We start from the raw sequence: 17,990 nt of genomic DNA, 5'->3' as shown, positions 1-17,990 counted from the left end.
CTTGTTCATAAGGCTGAAGGCCCTGTCTGATGGTGTGATTCCACGGGGTTTGAAACCTGTTCAGGTCTCTGTTGCCACAGCCCAGCTTAGATCAACTGTTGTGGAGCCACAGTTTAAGGCTATTTCAGCAAAACAATTTCTGGTGATGTAAATTCTAACAAAAGCTGGGAGAGTTCCTGCTCTTGCAATATCACTGTATTTTCTTTGGAATTTTTCTCAAGATATTACTGCAGTGGTGCTTTTGTGGCGGTTTCAGTTCACAAAAGGTTCTTGTCATCCCAATATCTTTCTGTCCATCCTAGCAGCATATCTAGTAGGGCACTTAACTGTGACAAATTAGGAATTAATTTGCTCTGATTCACTAACGTGACCATGAAGCTCTCTACAAGACCTTTACTTATTCTCTTTTCATTTGTGTAATACATTCTTTGCTTCTTGGATCTGATTACCTTCTTTTGGCTGTTAAGATTTCCTTAAACAATCTTGTTTTATATAGGCTGATGTGGTGTTTATTCTTGTTTGGGGAAGGATTTTCTCTGGCATGCTCTCAGGTTTGCAGTAGCATCTCAGTGTTTGTTTTGGCCCTGAATTAGCTGGTCAGGAATTACTTCATCATTCGTCAGATCCCGAAGGATGTTTTGGTTCAGATCTATCGTTATGTAATCCAGCATACACCTAATGAATATATGTAACACAGTGGGATGTGTAACGGCAAAATTGAAATAACAACAAATAATAAAGTTTGATAATAAGATTGCAATGTAAAAATTACTACAGGGCATCAGACTAGACTACCTTAAAATTCCCTTCTGACCTGCAAAATTTTTTACATTACTCTTGAATCTATGCTTGTTAGCAAAAAGCATCCTGCTCCCAAGTATGGGTCCATTATTAGGATTAAAAAATGGATTATTTTCCATTTGAAAGATAGGCCATAAAGAAAATTGCTATAATGTAAATTATGGAACTGTTACTTTTGTCTGTAACCCCCAAACTAGCATCACCATAAATGGAGAAAATGCTCTAAGGAACAGAAGACTATGAGGCTACTGTGTTATTTGGGAATTTTACTTCTCATTATTTTGTACGAAAACTAGTATGGGAAATAACACATTTAATGGCATGAAATGTAGTGATCAGGAAAAAAAAACATTCTGGGGTCATAGTTTGTGAACCTGAAAGTGTTGTTTCTTTTCATTTACATGTGATAACTTTGAAAAAAGTTACTACTAAGAAGGATGTCCATTATTATTTATCTAACAATGCAGGTGCAGTGGTGTTTACTTAGCAGTGAATAGGAAAGAGCAAAGGCCACATGACTAACAGATAATGTAGGTCACTCACAAAACTATCAGAACCTAGGTGATGTTGAGCAAGTTTGGCAAACGCTGATCTAAAAGCTGATGATAACAATATTGTCTTTGCAGACAACTTAATATAGTTTGTTTTGCCTACCTGCGATGTGAGGACTTTTTTGATATGGAGAGATAGCTTTCTTCTCTGTACTATTGTCTTTATTAGCAGTCATCTAGATCTACAAGGCAGCTTATCTGTTTCTGTTATGTATTTGAAATTAAGTACCAAAATATATCCTTTTGTAGGATATTCCAAATGGATAAGCCCACACAAAATCTTTAAAAAATACTTTTAATTTAAATTATTCTTATAAGAATCATTATACAAAATAGCTTAATTTGGCATTTCCTAGATGCAGATTTTTGCAGTGGTTAAGAGCCTTTTTAAATAAAACTATATTATCTTATAGGGCTGCAGTTTTCAGGGTTTTTTTTGTTATCAATCGTGTACCTTCTTACTGTAATAGAACCAGATTAACACAGTGGCTTGGTTTAATTGCAGATTGGCAAAAGAAAAAGTTATGTATGAAAAAGAAGCAAAACAGCAAGAAGAGAAGATTGAAAAAATGAAAGCTGAAGCATGTGATGATTATGGAATTAAGAAGCAGGTAAACTATTCTCAAACTTGTTTTATAAAATTCTTCTTTGGTTTGATTTCATTATAGTCATCTTTAAATAAAAAACTCCTGTAGCTTTTTCGAGACTCTTGTTATAGGTACTGGACTAAAACACTGTCAATTGTAAAAGTCATAATAAGCATTTGTAGAAACTGCCTTTACTCCAGAACTGTTAAATTGTAAGGAGACAGCATATGTATTCCTTAGCACTCGGTGTCAGGATGGCAATCACTCACTAACAGTGTTTGAGGCCATCATGAACTCTCTTTCTTAGAAATTCCAAGAACCTGAAAATGCATGGTCTGGATGCATTTAGGCAAACTAAGTGTTTGCTGGTAAGTGCAAATGTTGCAGTGAAGTGACAATGCTTTGTAGTTAATATGCAGGTGAAACATTTCAACTCTTGAGTATACTTGTATCCCGTTGGTAAAATCATAGACCTCAAAGAGAGCAATGGGTGATGCAGCTGCTCTTAGCAGCTGCTAGAGTTTGTAATGAAGTCACCGACTAGCAAGGGACACACTGCTGTTTCATCTGCTCAAGGGTGTGCTTTAGCATCACTATTAAAATATGACTAAGTTTTTCTTGTAAGTGTACCCACAAAGGACAGTAGTAGCAGACAGTCGATACATGCCCTTTTGGAAGGAGAAGGAGTGTCAAACTTCCTTCTCATTGAGAAAAGGCTTGGGTTTGGGAGATTTGTGTTTATTCTTCACAGAAGTGTGATGCAGCTGTGTTTAACTGTGACCTTTCTAATCTTTCAACTAAATGTGTTGTCTTTTAACTATGTTTTTTTCCCCAAGCATTTCCCCAATATTTTCACTTAAATCTTCACAGAAACGGACACTGTAAATAAAAATTATTTTCACTTGTTTCAATAGTCTGGTGGCCTTTGTGTTATGAAACCTACTGTTCTCCCATCTTCATTTTTAAACAATGGAAGAATAGGTTAAACAAAACTGAAATAGAAAAAAAATAATGAAAACAAGACAGGAGGAAGCCCTTCTAGAGCAAGCTAAAACAACTTCAGTAAGTTTAGATATCAGTCCCTGTGTGTATGTCCTGCCTTGCTTTCCTTATGCCATGGGAAAGAAAAACAAATAAAGAATTTGTATACAAAAAAAGAACTATAGTTATAGAGCTGAGCCGTGTCTGCCTCACCACTGACTGAGACTCCAAGGTCCTACAAAAGAGTAGTCTTTCTGAAGATCCTCTGATGCTAACAAGAACTAATGAATGCAATTCCCATTTTTAGTGTCCCCCATTCATCAGATTATTTGACTGCACCGTGGTATTTCCGCAGTGACCTGCAAGATACCATCAAAGTCAAAAACAGTGGAGGCTGTGAACTTCTGCTGTGAAATGAAATGTTATACACTACTTGAAGGTATTCTCAGAGACCAGTGACAAAAGCCTTCACAGAGAATAGTCTCAATTAATTCAGAAATTGCCTGATCCATTTTGAAAGCAATCAGTTTCTCCAATGACATCTTCATTTCTTGTTCTTTTATAGCACGTTTTGCACTCTGCATTCTGGAAGTTGTTAATATTTTAGGTTCTGAAGAATTTGGAGCCTCAGAAAGAATGCACATACTTTTCATAGGGCCAAATCTGTTACTCTGAAGAAAGTTATATAATACCAGGACATTTTGCTCAAAAACATAGTTTGGATAGAGTTTATACTTTGTGAAGTTCTTCAGGAAAAATATCTGTAGTTACACATTTTAAGAATTGCTTTTAGTTAATAATTCCTAATCTGAATAGCTATTTCTTTACAAATATGGTTGTAGTCTTTATTTCAGTATTGAAAAGTAACATTTGGGGGCTGGGAATACATTCAATCATTTGAGACTGGAATAATAATCTTAGCTATTATTTAGCTGAGGTGTCAGCTAAATCAGGTATGTATATACAAATAAAGCCAGAGTTGAGGGAAAGATGCTTAAAAGCATTGCCTGCCTCTTAATGTACTGCTGTTCTCATTTAGCTTTCTAGTTCTGCAGTAGAACATATGGTTTAACAGTACAGAAGTGAGTATGGAAAACTTTAAAGCTAATAAGCCATTCCCACAGCATATGTGGACTTCAGGTTGTGTCTGGTCTGTAAGGAGGGGTCAGTCCCTTTATAGCATAATAGTTAGGGTTTGACTCAATATTTTTCTCCTAACTCCATGTACAGTAGGGCAGCTTATGGTTCCTGTGAACTCAAGCGATCTCTGGCTGGGGCAGTGACCAGCTAGGGCAGCTGGCAGTTGTTAGATACCAGTCTTCACCTGCACTGTCCAGAAACACTTAATACGGAGCAAATTCAGTATCAGAGAAACAAAAAGGACAGTTTGCTTACAGTGCAGGTATAATCTCACTAAGATTGTAATTTGATAGACCCCATTGTAGGGCGTGAGAAGACTTTGTTGTGACACCCCAGAGCAGTTCCCTTCCTCCCATCCAAATCTGTAGAGTCCCAAGCATGTTCTGCTTTGTTGTTGTGGTGACCTGGCATAGTTCACTTCCCCCCTCATCTGCCCCCAACTTTGGTGGGCACAAGCATGACTGTAGATCTCGGAATCTGGACAACAGCAGCTGCACTGTATCAGCGAGTTCACTAATGACTAAAACAGGACATTGCCTATGTATGATATGTTAATCAGCACAAGTTTCATTATCCACCACTGCAGTGCCTTCCTTTGAGCTTCACCCCTGGGCAGGGCTCCATGGCGTCGGTTCCCTGTTTTGATTAGTGTCAGTGTCCCGGCACTCCCACCATGGTTAACAGTACGCTTTTTATAAAGCCAGAACTTTCACTTGCTGAGTGGTGTGTGTCGCTCCTGAGGGATCCGCACCTGGTTTTTGCTCGTAACACCCGTGTATTGCTATTGTCGCGGCTGCACGTTGTATTTGCACTGCTTGCTGTGTCTCAGCTCCTCATGTACTTCAGCTGAATCCAGGCTGGTGACTACTACTTGTGGGAGGCTGCATATCACAGAGAAAGAATCTCTAGCATTATGGGGCAAAGAAGCCCTTCCTTTTCCATGAGTTACAGCTTATTTAAAAAAACAAACAAACAAACAAACACAAACAAACAAACCAAAAAACCAAAAAAAAACACCACTATGCTATTACCTGTTTTTTGCCTACCAAAGGCAGATGAGAAGTTTACAATTTAAGGGAAAGCTTATAACAATTTATTTGAGCCAAATTGGAAGAAAAAAAACCCACAATAAATGATGAGCAATAGTTGGGGAAAAAAGGCTAGGATAGAAAAATTTTCATATGTTTTTATATCTCAAAATCACACTATCTTCAACCATGAGACTGGTAGGAAAAAGCATTATTAAATACTTTAATAAAATACTAAATTGAAAACAATCTTACTAAAACCTAAACTATTTTACACAAGAATTATCACATTTGTACAATTTAGGAAAAAATATTAAAAGGCTTTTGAGGTATTCTACCAGGTGTAAATTCTGCTTATAGTTTCTGTAGAAACAACCCTGACTGGTAGCAGCAAGTATTGCAATTGTACCTCTCTGCGGATTTTTTCATAATGAAGCCTTAGTTTCTACACAGTTACAATCTTTCTCAGTATATGAAGACTTTACACAGAGCTTCATAATACTTCATCTGTAACGGAAACTTTTTATGCTATAATCGCTCATGGGTGCAGGCTAATGGTAGGAACCAGTAGTTTTCTGTATTTCTGTGATTGTTGATATGTCTCGTGCATAAGCAAACATCCTTTCCCATGTAATGCTTTTACCTTGAGCCTTGTGAGTGTGGGAAAAGCCTGAGGTATCTAGTCCTTGTTTGCTCCCTCTCAGTAGAATTGCAGATATACTCTGGAGTTTTTGTTAACTGTCAGCATTTTTACTGATAAATGATAAATTTTCATTTTTAAAAAATAGTTTTCCTACAGTTCCAAATTACTTCTGGTGTGATGTCATTTCCAGTTGAATTAGAAATCCAATGGACTTAACATAGAATTTAGTATTTGCATGCCAAAGAGTACATAAAGTACATCTTGCTAATACACAGTTTTTTACAAGTATTAGTGAAAACAATACTTCCCTTGTATAGTTGAGTTGAAGGTAAAGTATCTCCTGAAACAGCTAAAAAGAAATACATTTGGAAACAATGCATATTGTTTTGGAAAATTACTGTGGAAGATGAGACTTTGCTGCTAATCTTGTTACTGGAGGAGTTCTAACTGAAAGGAGCATTGTCTTGTTCTGTAAATTTTTCAATTTTAAGTGTCTGTTTAGCATCAAATACTCCCACCAGCTCACTTGGCTTTTTACATTTTTAGCTCTTTCCACCCCCCGCCCAACTGGTTCAAAGAAAGTTTCAGTCTTCTCACCAATCAAATACACTAAGTTTAGGTGAAACATACAGTTTCACTTATGTCTGATTATTTTCATAAGTTTGTATTGTTTTGTTTTTTCCCCTAACTTTGCTTGATAATCTGAACTCTAGTTGCGTAGGTAAAGATGCAATGGAAATGCTAATGAAGGGTCTAATGTTCTCCCTTATGTATTTGGACAGTATCCTTAACCAGCACAGTTTGTTCCCTTAAAAGCTAGCAACTTGAAATTCTCTGTACCAAATACAGAATAATATTCCTAACATGCAACTGATATTAAAAATGCTTTCAAACTTAGTTTTTTGTTGCCTAATGTGCTTTCTGAAAGGGATCAAATGACAAAAAAAATCATTACTATGCTCTTCCTTTGTCTCTTTTGTTTTCCAAAGGCTGTTTTCCTTTTTATTTACGTAGGTGTAAATATCTTTTGGATTCCATACTTAAAGCTGAAGATTAAAGGCCTTTGTGCTGTATTTGGAATAAGTTAGCATGGCAACATTCCTGTGGTAGAAAAGACCTGCCACTGAGATGGGACGTGATTCATTTCTTCTTCAGTTGGCCTCACTTTAACTCTGCTCTCAACAGTGGAAAAAAATCTGGACTTGACTTTTCTGCCTTCTATCTAGGGAACTTCCCATGTCCTGTTTCTGATTTCGGCACAAATATTTTCCCAGGTATTTCACCTCCACGATACAGGCGGGGGATGCCTCCCAAACCTTCATGGTTAATCTAAAACACCTCCTAACCAGCCTGCTACTTCTAGCATAGCATGCATTACAATAAGCACAGATTTGGGATCTGTGTCTCATCTTAGCAAACAACCAAAAAAACCCCAACCTTCTCAACTTCTCTCCCAAGCTTAACCTCCCCCACAAAAAGTTGGGGGGGAGCAGAAAGAAATTTGGCTAGTTGTTCCTACGAGGTTGAGCCATTCTTGTTGGGAAAGCAAGTCTTTCTTTTATCAGTGTTTTCTTCGTGCAACTCCCAAAGAAACCTCTTCATTCAGATGTTTACCACCTCTCACCTACAGGGTGAGGTTTATATTTGCATCAGCATGGATCTGATCAGGTAGAACTTTGAGTTGTTGGTAGGAAATGTGTTGCCTGCTGATTAAATGACAACTTTCTGTAATGCATAATTCCATTATCATCCTTTAAGATAACGTTAAAGGAGCAATACCTATAATTTATGATACAGTGTATTAAAAACTTTTTCAGTGGAGCACAGGGAGTTTTGCTTCTGTCCTTTCAAAAGTATCTCCATTTTTTAGCTTAGTGTGGTGTTCTCTGCCCACCCGCTGCTGCTGACAATGAAGAAAACCTGGCAGTTGTACCTTAGTGGAAAACAGCCAGTGACAGACTGTTTTCCAAGTGACAAACTTTTCCAAAAAGACCAAAAGAACCTTTCTGTCTTTTATGTCCTTAAGTGATCTGCTTTAGAAAAGCAGGATTAGCCCTCACATGAGAGGAGCTGCAGAGAAAGCTCATTTGAAATACTGAGGCATTAAATCCACAGGGTTTTCTCCTCCTCCAGCTTTCTTGCTACAAAGGGTAGGTGGTTTGTGGTTGATACATGACCATTTTAGTTCTTGAAACGCTCAAGCACCATAGATACAAAACAATATTCTCCAGTTCTTTACTGCATGTTTTTCTTTGTCATCCTTCGGAAGTGTTTTGATCAACGTATTTGACAACTCGCCTACAATGAACTGCAGTGTACTCTTGTATCCTCTATTTGTGGATAGCTCAAGCTCATTTTGGGCCTGTTATGTGAGAAACAAGTTGCATCAAAGGAAGTAGAACTAATCAAACTTAGTTTCCTACAGTTTTCATGTATTTGTTTTTTTGCCCCCTCTGTATTCACCTTAATGCTGTATCTCCTCTGAGTTCCTGCCTTGCCTGTGTCCGGCTTTCTCCTACATCATCTGTTCTGTCCTACTCCCTATGTCCTCCCACCACTATCATGGCCCAGCACATTGTGCTTTTATATTCCCTGATTAGCAGTGAGAAGTAATACTATCATGTGGATTTAAGTTACAAATATATTGATTAGCCTCCCAGTAGCCTTAATGTGACTGTTTACTTTGTGCTACTATTTCTTCCTTAGTAGGATTATTAATTTTGGAACCATTGGTGTTCATGATACTTAGAGATGGCCTTTTTGTCTTGGGTCTCTGTCCTTCCATCAGATATGGCTGTAATTAGTCAATGGATTCCAAATGTTTTACAGATCTTCTGATGAAAAGTAGTTCAAACAAGTAGCAATTTTCTTAGAAAGCCGAAATACTTGCATGTTTTTTTCTTCGCCCCCTACCATCTTTGAGTAGATCCATACTGTTATAATTATCTGTGCAACAGTCAAAGGGCAAGTGATTACAAGAGGGTATTTAAAAGCATGAATATGTATTCATATGCATGTATATAATTTGTACATATAACTCATTCACATTTATCATGTTTCTTAGCCTATCTCTTGTGGTTAGAACACCACGCCTGTCATACAAAACAATATTGTCACTATACCCTTTGACCCCAGTAGTTCGCTATGATTCTGTAATTATTAGGCTGTCCATCTAAGATCAAGGAAAGAGAGCCTTGTGGAGTTTTTCTTGTTGATTTCAAATTATTTGTGTATCTGCTCATCTCTAAATCTCTTGTTTGGATGTGAGTCAGCTGGAAAAAAAACCCCAAACAAACTCTGTCTCTGCTTTTCTGAAGCTGATAAAATTATATAATAATCACAGAATCACAGAATGGTAGGGGTTGGAAGGGACCTCTGTGGGTCATCTAGTCCAACCCCCCTCCCAAAGCAGGGTCACCTACAGCAGGCTGCACAGGACCGTGTCCAGGCGGGTCTTGAATATCTCCAGAGAAGAAGACTCCACAACCTCCCTGGGCAGACTGTTCCAGTGCTCCGTCACCCTCAGACGGAAGTAGTTCTTCCTCAGATGGAACTTCCTGTGCTTCAGTTTGTGCCCATTGCCCCTTGTCCTGTCGCTGGGCACCACTGAAAAGAGCTTGGCCCCATCCTCCTGTGACACCCACCCTTCAGATATTTATAAGCATTTCTATGGTCCCCTCTCAGCCTTCTCTTCTTCAGGCTGAACAAGCCCAGCTCGCTCCCTCAGCCTCTGCTCGTAGGGGAGATGTTCCAGTCCCCTCACCATCCTTGTAGCCCTCCGCTGGACTCTCTCCAGTAGCTCCTCATCTTTCTTGAAGTGGGGAGCCCAGAACTGGACACAGTACTCCAGATGAGGCCTCACCAGGACAGTGTAGAGGGGAAGGAGAACCTCCCTTGACCTGCTGGCCACACTCTTCTTGATGCACCCCAGGATCCCATTGGCCTTCTTGGCAGCCAGGGCACACTGCTGGCTCATGGTTAACCTGTCATCCACCAGGACACCCAGGTCCCTCTCCACAGAGCTGCTCTTTAAGAAATAATAATATATATTAATAATATATATTGATAAACAATATAATATATATAATAAATTATATAATTTTATATATAATTTATTATATAAAATTATATAATACGTGTCAGTTAGGCTGAGCAAAATAGCTTCCTGTTGCAAAATACTTGGTATTGAGTCATAAGCAGTAATATTTATTTGTATTCTTAAATTATCAAAAATTTTATTTAGTGTAAGTGCTGGATGATCCAAAGAGTAGAGAATCTGTCTCATCTGAGTAGCTCTGATCTGCCTAAAGTTGAAACAGTAGCTTTGAACTTTCATTGTGTGACCTGCTAAAAATCAGAGTTGCTCATGTTTAAAGCCTTGGGCATTATCTCCTGTGCTGAGTTTGTGTGGCAAGGTTTTGGTACCGAGGGGACTACAGGGGTGGCCTCTGTAAGAAGTTGAGAGAAGCTTCCCCCATATCTGATAGAGACAATGCCAGCCAGCTCCAAGACGGACCCACTGCTGGCCAAGGGTGAGCCCATCCAGGCTGAGCAATGGTGGTAGCGCCTCTGGGATAACGTATTTAAGAAGGGAAAAAAAAAAAACAACTGGCTAATGGCAATTGCAGCAGGAAAGAGGAGTGAGACGATGTGAGTGAAACAACCGTGCAGACACCAAGGTCAGTGCAGAATGAGGGGGAGGAGGTGCTCCAGGCACTGGAGCAGAGATTCCCTTACAGGCCATGGAGAAGACCGTGGTGAGGCAGGCTGTCCCCCTGCAGCCCATGGAGGTCCACGGTGGAGCAGATCTCCACGTGCAGCCCGGGGAAAGACCCCATGCCAGAGCAGGTGGATGCCCAAAGGAGGCTGTGACCCTGTGGGGAACCCATGCTCAAGCAGGCTCCTGCCAGGACCTGTGGACCCGTGGAGAGAGGACCCCACGCCGGAGCAGGTTTGCTAGCAGGACTTGTGACCCTGCGGGGGACCCACGCTGCAGCAGCCTGTTCCTGAAGAGCTGCAGCCTGTGGGAAGGACTCATGTTGGACAAGTTCATGGAGTACTGTCTTCCGAGGGAGGGACCCCATGCTGGAGTAGGGGAAGAGTGTGAGGAGGAAGGAGTGGCAGAGACAACGTGTGATGAACTGACCACAACCCCCATTCCCCATTTCCCATCCCCCTGCGCTGCTCAGGGGGAGGAGATAGAGAAAATCAGGAGTGAGGTTGAGCCTCTTCCTTTGGGAAGAAAGGAGGGGTAGGGGAAGGTGTTTTAAGATTTAGTTTGGTTTTATTTCTCATTAGCCTACTCTGATTTGATTGGTAATAAATTATTTTTCACCAAGTCGAGTCTGTTTTGCCCGTGGCAGTAATCAGTGAATGATCTCTCCCTGTCCTTATCTTGACCCAGAAGCCTTTCGTTATACTTTCGCTCCCCTGTCCAGCTGAGGAGAGGGAGTGATAGAGCGGCTTTAGTGGGCACCTGACGTCCAGTCAGGGTCAACCCACACACATACTCAGCTCCTTCTCACAGTCTCATGTTTTGCCTTTGAATGTGTAAAATAATTGTCTAATTTTAGTTATGGTGTCCTTCTAATTAAGCAACTGGTAGGTGGATCTGTGTGTTTGCATCTGTTCTGCTTTATCTGTCACTGCAATCTGGAATTTATGAAAAACAAATTGAAGGCTACTCACTGATAGTGCATTATGCACACCAGTTCTTTGACATCTGATTCAATTCACAAGAAATCTACATAGCATTTAGTAAATAGGCTATATACACCCCAACAGTTAGAGAGCTCCCATCACATCTGAACAAACTGCTTTCTTTCGAAAGGTGCCAGACATCTGCTCCCTTAGTAGAAATACCTTCAGTCCTGAAAGACAACTGACTAGAAATGTGGCTGGTTGAAGAGATTTGCTTAACCGTTTTTTTCAGTACACTTAAAGGAAAGGGGGCATCATCCTCACTATAGCCACAATAGCTCTTTTGGTCCTATGTGCACTTATTGAGAACAAATTAAATTTGCTTCTCCCTGTACCTATTTCTGTGCTTTACTGCATTTGTCTTAACACTGTATTTAGATGCACTTCAATTATTCCAGTTTTTTAATACTTCTGTTTGGCACTGTAATTCACAGAAACCCAGCCGATATTTATGGCTCTTTGCAAAGTTAGATCAGTTCATGTAATAACCTCCTCTGTGACCTGCTTATAATTTAAACTCCTTAGAGTTCAGTCAGAAAGTTTGATAGAATTTTGATAGAATTTGGAGAGCAAACACTTTATAATTTCCAGTCCTAAAGCTTATCTAATTATTTGAAGCTTTTACTTTGCTTTATTATATACTTCTGTAACAGTAAATGATCTATCTGGGATTATTGGCATTACTTGAAAAAATTGCATTTTATGCATAAGTTATCAAAGTTTGCATGGGTAGTTCAGTAATCAACTAATCATCTTGGCTCCACAAAATTCCTATTAAAGTCTCCAGCTGTTTGTACCTACTGAATGTTACTCCAGGATTTCTCTTTCTTCTATTTGTTTTTTTTTGTTTGGTTGGTTTTTTTATGAGTATTATCATTGTGTAACTGCAGGCAAATGTAAATAAAACTCGGGTACCCCTTTGGATCTCAGTCAAGTTCTGTTTTGAACAGAGTGATTGGGGTAGTTTTGTTCATTTCTTACAGCAGCCAGGACTACACCTTACAGGTTCTACATTTATATGCCTTCCCAGTTCGCTTACTGAGTGGCATATATCCAGTAAGTTACTACTTATCATACCATCTGCCAGCTTCACAATCCACAACTACTTAGCAGTACTGGCCCAAGGAAGTAATTATTAGATATTCTCACTCTGTGGGTACTCTTTATGGAACAAATTTGTAGTACAGAAAGCAGAAGGCATCATCTCATGCAGTTTATGGCACACCTCACTCTGGAAGTTACAAACCTTTATTTATTCATTCACTGCTGAAAATATAATATGCAGAGTTCCTAGTCTTATTTTTAATACAGTAGAACACTGTATGCTTAAAAGAAAAGTGATAATACTGATGAGAACTAGAACTTGGAGGTCCTTAACTTTTTTGTCACCCATCTTTGCCTCATTGAGGTAGACAGGTTTTGCTCTAGATTCCCTGAAAGAAAATCAGAAACAAAGTTTTTAAACCCTTTCTCTCAAAAATAACTTGAACTAAGAACTTAAATATATGACCCTTAAAAACATGGTGATGATATTTTAGTACTTCAGGCCTTCCTGTATGCAGAAATACATTCTTAGCTATAGCTTATCTTCTCTTTTACAATGACAGTGTTCCTTTGGTACAGCAGCATTAATACTGAAAGGAGAATACAACATAGCAATGACAGAATGAAGCCATTTAAAGGGAATGCCTTCTGTTGCAGGTTATCCTGAATGCAGAAGAGGCTTCATATTTAAATATTTAACAGATTTTCATTTCTAAATAGATGTAACATTACTGAAAACTCTGCACACCTTTTCTTCTCAGTGGTTGGATTTCAGATCCAGAAATGTTCCATGAAATAAGTGTTCCCTTGTATAAATGTGAAGTTGTTTTCTGTAGGAGGAGGCACGATGTTCAGATTCAGTGGGGTGCCAGTTTAGTAATTTTGTTCAAAGTGCATGGTGAGAATAATCTTTCTCCTAAAATGAAGCACAAGGATAAGTAATAACTTTTTATGCATGATAAGCATCAAAAACATGAGCCTGCTGGTCTTTGCTTTTCATTTTTCTTTACCTTTGTCTTTAAGTCAGAGCCTCCTGCAGTGTGCACACAATGTGATCAATAACCCAATAACTTTTTTCATGCAGTAATTATCTCTATGTGGTATTATCTGAACACTGTTTTTCTTTATTACCCAAAAGATGCAGGAGATATTTATATAACCAGCTGATCCCATTTTGGATGAAGCTGCTTCATGACAGCAGGAGAGAGTTTGTTTTAAATAGCCTTTTTAACAAATGCTGTATGGAAAGCTACTGTAGGCAGTACTTTTTTCTAAGGCAAAAATTATTCTAAATACTTCTGTGCACTTAAAACTTTATATTTAATTAAGTACAAAGTAAATGGAAGTGTCCTGTTAATTAACAGAATTTTAAGAAATTATGCTAAGTGAGTGTCTTTTAATAAAAAAGCCTATTCAGAAAATAGGTACAACTGTTCTGAAGTTCCTAGATCATGACTGTACTACTGATTTTTCAGACTGAAGACTTGTCTTAAAAAATAACATTCCTATCTGGAATACATTCTCATTTCAATGTCTTCTAATTTTCACAGATTGAGATCTTACAAGAGTCACGAATGATGATTCCAGACTGTCAGCGCAGATTAGAAGTTGCACATGCAGATCTTACTCAACTACTAGTAAGTACAGCACCAAAAAACACTGATCAGTAAATGCTGCTGATCAGCATTGATGCTGATGAACCTGGATAAGCATGCTTGTCTGCAGTGCAATTGCAGCATATTAGAACTGGATTGAAGAATTACCTTTTTATAGGTCCTGAGACTAGTGTCCTATAACATACCAATATTTCATTTTAGATAACTGTCTTTGCAGGCTTGGTCTTCAGTCTATGAAAACTGTGTGTGTTAGAATATTAGAAGCTGTCTTTAATGGAATGTACGCTCCACATAAACTTAAATATTGAACTAATAGAATGGACTCTGAATTCCTGTGCTAGTTGCATGATCAGAAAAAAATAGTTCACCTGCCTTAGGTGGTTTTCTAGATTATGCAGATTTATGTAATATGCTTGTAGTGAACAGAAATAGTGAAAATACTTTCTTACTACTTTTATTATGCTATGGGCAAGAAAAGAGACAGCTGAGTCCTTGCCAAGTACAGCTTATATGATTTATCAGTGAGGTGAGCGCAAGTGCCACATTTTTATGATACGAGTATCTGCAGGAATACATAGTATCTTGTACAAATATATTCACTGGAACTATACCAAGCCTGGAGACCATCAAGCTTATTTTAAAAGCTGACTTCCGATCAAGAATTCAGCTACACATGTAAATACTACTGTGAGGTTGAAAATACATACCCTAAAATACATACATCTGATGGCTAAAACACAAATCCCTTCTCAAAGGAGAACTCGAGGTTTCTTATCCTCAGGTAATATGTCTCTACTGTTTTCCAAAACAGATCCTCCGTATTTGGCAGGATTTAGGGTCCTTTTGTCATTCAACTACTTACTTCACAGTTAGCTGGTCTAGATTTCAGTGGCATGCAGAAATGGTGCTATTGATCCATACAGTGTGCTGTACAAAATAAAGACAAGGAATGGCGGGGAACTACTATTGTTGTTAAGAATTTGGAAGTCTTTAAGGGTTGCTTTCTGTGCTTTGCTTGCCTTCAAGTGCTTTTATTAAAATCATTTGTACCGTATGTTTTTTCAATTGTGAGTTTGCCTAAGCTTTTTCATAATGGTACTCTTGTTCCAAGGTCTGTTGTTACTCATTCCAGTTATGCTGTCCTTGGTTTTAAACATTTAACAGAATAAAATAAACATATGCCTAGGTCAAATCTACTCACACATGACAGCCATTATCCTAGACCTTAAGTAGGACAAAAGAAATTACCCATGTTTTGAATCATGTAGAACTAGTGTTTTCAGCAATGATATAGCCCTTGTTTCACACAATCATAAAATGGTTTGTTTTGGAAAGGACCTTTAAAGGACATCTAGACCAACCCCCCTCAAATAAGCAGGGACATCTTCCCCTAGATCAGGTTGCTCAGAGCCCCATCCAGCCACACCTTGAATGTTTCCACAGATGGGTCGTCTACCACCTCTCTGAGCAACCTGTTCCAGTGTTTCACAACCCCCATGGTAAAAAACTTCTTCCTTATATCTAGACTAAATCTACCCTCTTTTAGTTTAAAACCATTACTTCTTGTCCTAGATCACTACAGGCCCTGCGAAAAGTTTGTCCTCATCTCTCTTAGAAGTCCTGTTTAAGTACTGAAAGGTCACAATGTCTCCGCGCAGCCTTCTCTTCTCCAGGCCGAACAACCCCAACTCTCTCAGCCTTTCCTCATAGGAGAGGTGCTCCAGCCCTCGGATCATTTTTGTGGCCCTCGCCTGGACTTGCTCCAACAGGTCCATGTCTTCCCTGTGCTGAGGGCTCCAGAGCTGGACACAGGACTCCAGGTGAGGTCTCACCAGACTGGAGCAGAGGGGCAGAATCACCTCCCTCAACCTGCTAGCCACGCTGCTTTTGATGCAGCCCAGGACACAGCTGGCCTTCTGGGCTGTGAGCGCACATTGTTGGCTCATGTCCAGCTTTTCATCCACCAGTACCCCCAAGTTCTTCTTGGCAGGGCTGTTCTCAATCCCTTCATCCCCCAGTCTGTATTGACAGTAGGGGTTGCCCCATCCCAGGTGTAGTACCCTGCACTTCACCTTGTTGAACCTTCTGAGGTTCAGCTGGGCCCACTTCTTGAGCTTGTCCAGGTCCCTTTGAATGGCATCTCATCCATCAGGCATGTCAACTGCACCACTCAGCTTGGTGACATCTGCAAACTTGCTGAGGGTGCACTTGATCCCCCTGTCTATGTCACTGATAAATATATTAAACAGTGCTGGTCCTAATACAGACCTCTGAGGGACACCACTCATCACTAATCTCCACCTGGATACTGACCCATTGACCACCTGCCATGGTTTAACCTGGCAGTCAGCAACCAGCAACACATGCCTGCTCATTTGCTTCCCCCACCCCCCCATTCAGTGGGATGGGGAGGAGAAATGGACAAAAAGTAAAACTCATGGGTTAAGATAAGGACAGTTTAATAAGACAACAAAGGAAATAATAATACTGAATACACAAAAGAAGCAATATGCAATACAATTTTTCTCACCACCTGATGACCAATTCTGCAGACAGTCCCTGAGCTGTGATTGCAGAACCCACAGGTTTCCCAGAGGTCATGGATTTTGCTGAACTCCTGGAAAAAGGGTGAAACTTCTGGAAAAGTTTCTGTCCCCTGACCAACCCCCCATTCACAGGCTGAGCATGCCATCCATGGTAAGGAATATTTCCACTGGCCAGCTTGGCCCACCTGCCTGGCTGTGCTCCCTCCCAGCTCCTGAACACCTGCTCATTACCTGAATGTGGGAGACTGGAGAAAGTCCTTGGTTTCTTAGCAACAACTAAAAACTTCAGTGTATTATCAGCAATCATCTTCTACTAAGTCGGAAACACAGCAGCTACTGGGAAGAAAATTAACTTTATCCCAGCCAAAGCCAGGACACCACTACCCTCTGCATGCAGCCATGCAGCCAATTCCGCATCCACCAAACAGTCCATCCATCAAATCTGTATCTCTCTGATTTAGAGAGAAGGCTGTTGGGGGGACCATGTCAAAGGCCTTACAGAAGTCCAGATAGATGGCATCTGTAGCCCTTCCTGTGTCTGCTGATGTAGTCACTCCATCATAGAAGGCCACTAGGTTGGTCAGACAGGACTTGCCCTTGGTGAAGCTATGCTGGCTGTCTCAAATTACAGCCATGTGCCTTAGCACAGCTTCTGGGAGGATCTGTTCTGTGATCTTCCCAGGCATAGAGGTGAGTCTGACAGGTCAGCAGTTCCCAGGGTCCTCCCTTCTACCCTTTTTAAAAACAGGTGCAATATTTTCCAGTTTCCAGGGATGTCATCTGACTGCCACGATTTCTCAGATATCATGGAGAGTGGCTTGGTGACTCTAGAATGCATCTTGTTGGGTCCTATAGTTCCTCAGGTGATCTCAGACCTGATCTTCTCTTACAGTGGGAGGGACTTTGCTCCCCCAGTCCCTACCTTGCGGTCCATCCACTTGAGAGGTATGGAAAGAGAGATTGCCAGTGAAGACTGAGGCAAAAAAAGTTGTTGAGTACCTCAGCCTTCTCCTCATCTGTTGTTATCAGTTTTTTTTCATAGTTACCTTCTTAAAATTAATCTCACGGCAATTATTTTCAAAGTACTCAAAAAATTTGTTTTTAATTCCAGGAAAATGAGAAAGAATTGGAAGAAGCTGAAGAGTATAAAGAAGCACGTTCCATACTGGAGTCAGTGAAGCTGGAAGCCTAGAAGTTTTTCAGTACTTTCTTTATATGCATTAGCACTGGGTCCATTCCACACTTTGATTTGACTATGGCTCTATTACTATTGTTGACTTGCTAAGGTTCCCTTTATGCAAACCAGCCTTTCTCTAACTGCAAGATGCATCAAATAAAAGATGTTCTGAAACA

The 17,990-nt window shown here is 39.9% G+C and overlaps 1 protein-coding gene across 1 annotated transcript in view; it reads left to right on the top strand.

Annotated features, from left to right (window-relative positions):
• Nucleotides 1-17,990, top strand: part of TBCA (tubulin folding cofactor A) — a 34,365-nt gene extending 16,375 nt beyond the window's left edge. Inside the window, exons 2-4 of the mRNA XM_075410648.1 lie at nt 1,858-1,963; nt 14,026-14,112; nt 17,749-17,990. Coding sequence (XP_075266763.1) covers nt 1,858-1,963; nt 14,026-14,112; nt 17,749-17,829 — 274 coding nt within the window. The 3' untranslated portion in view covers nt 17,830-17,990. The remainder of the gene's footprint in view (nt 1-1,857; nt 1,964-14,025; nt 14,113-17,748) is intronic.

This window comes from Opisthocomus hoazin, chromosome Z (assembly GCF_030867145.1).
Source record: "Opisthocomus hoazin isolate bOpiHoa1 chromosome Z, bOpiHoa1.hap1, whole genome shotgun sequence".
In the NCBI taxonomy this organism is placed as follows: Eukaryota; Metazoa; Chordata; class Aves; order Opisthocomiformes; family Opisthocomidae; genus Opisthocomus; species Opisthocomus hoazin.
The sequence above is the reverse complement of the archived record's forward strand: the minus strand, read 5'-3'. Positions and strand labels throughout refer to the sequence as shown.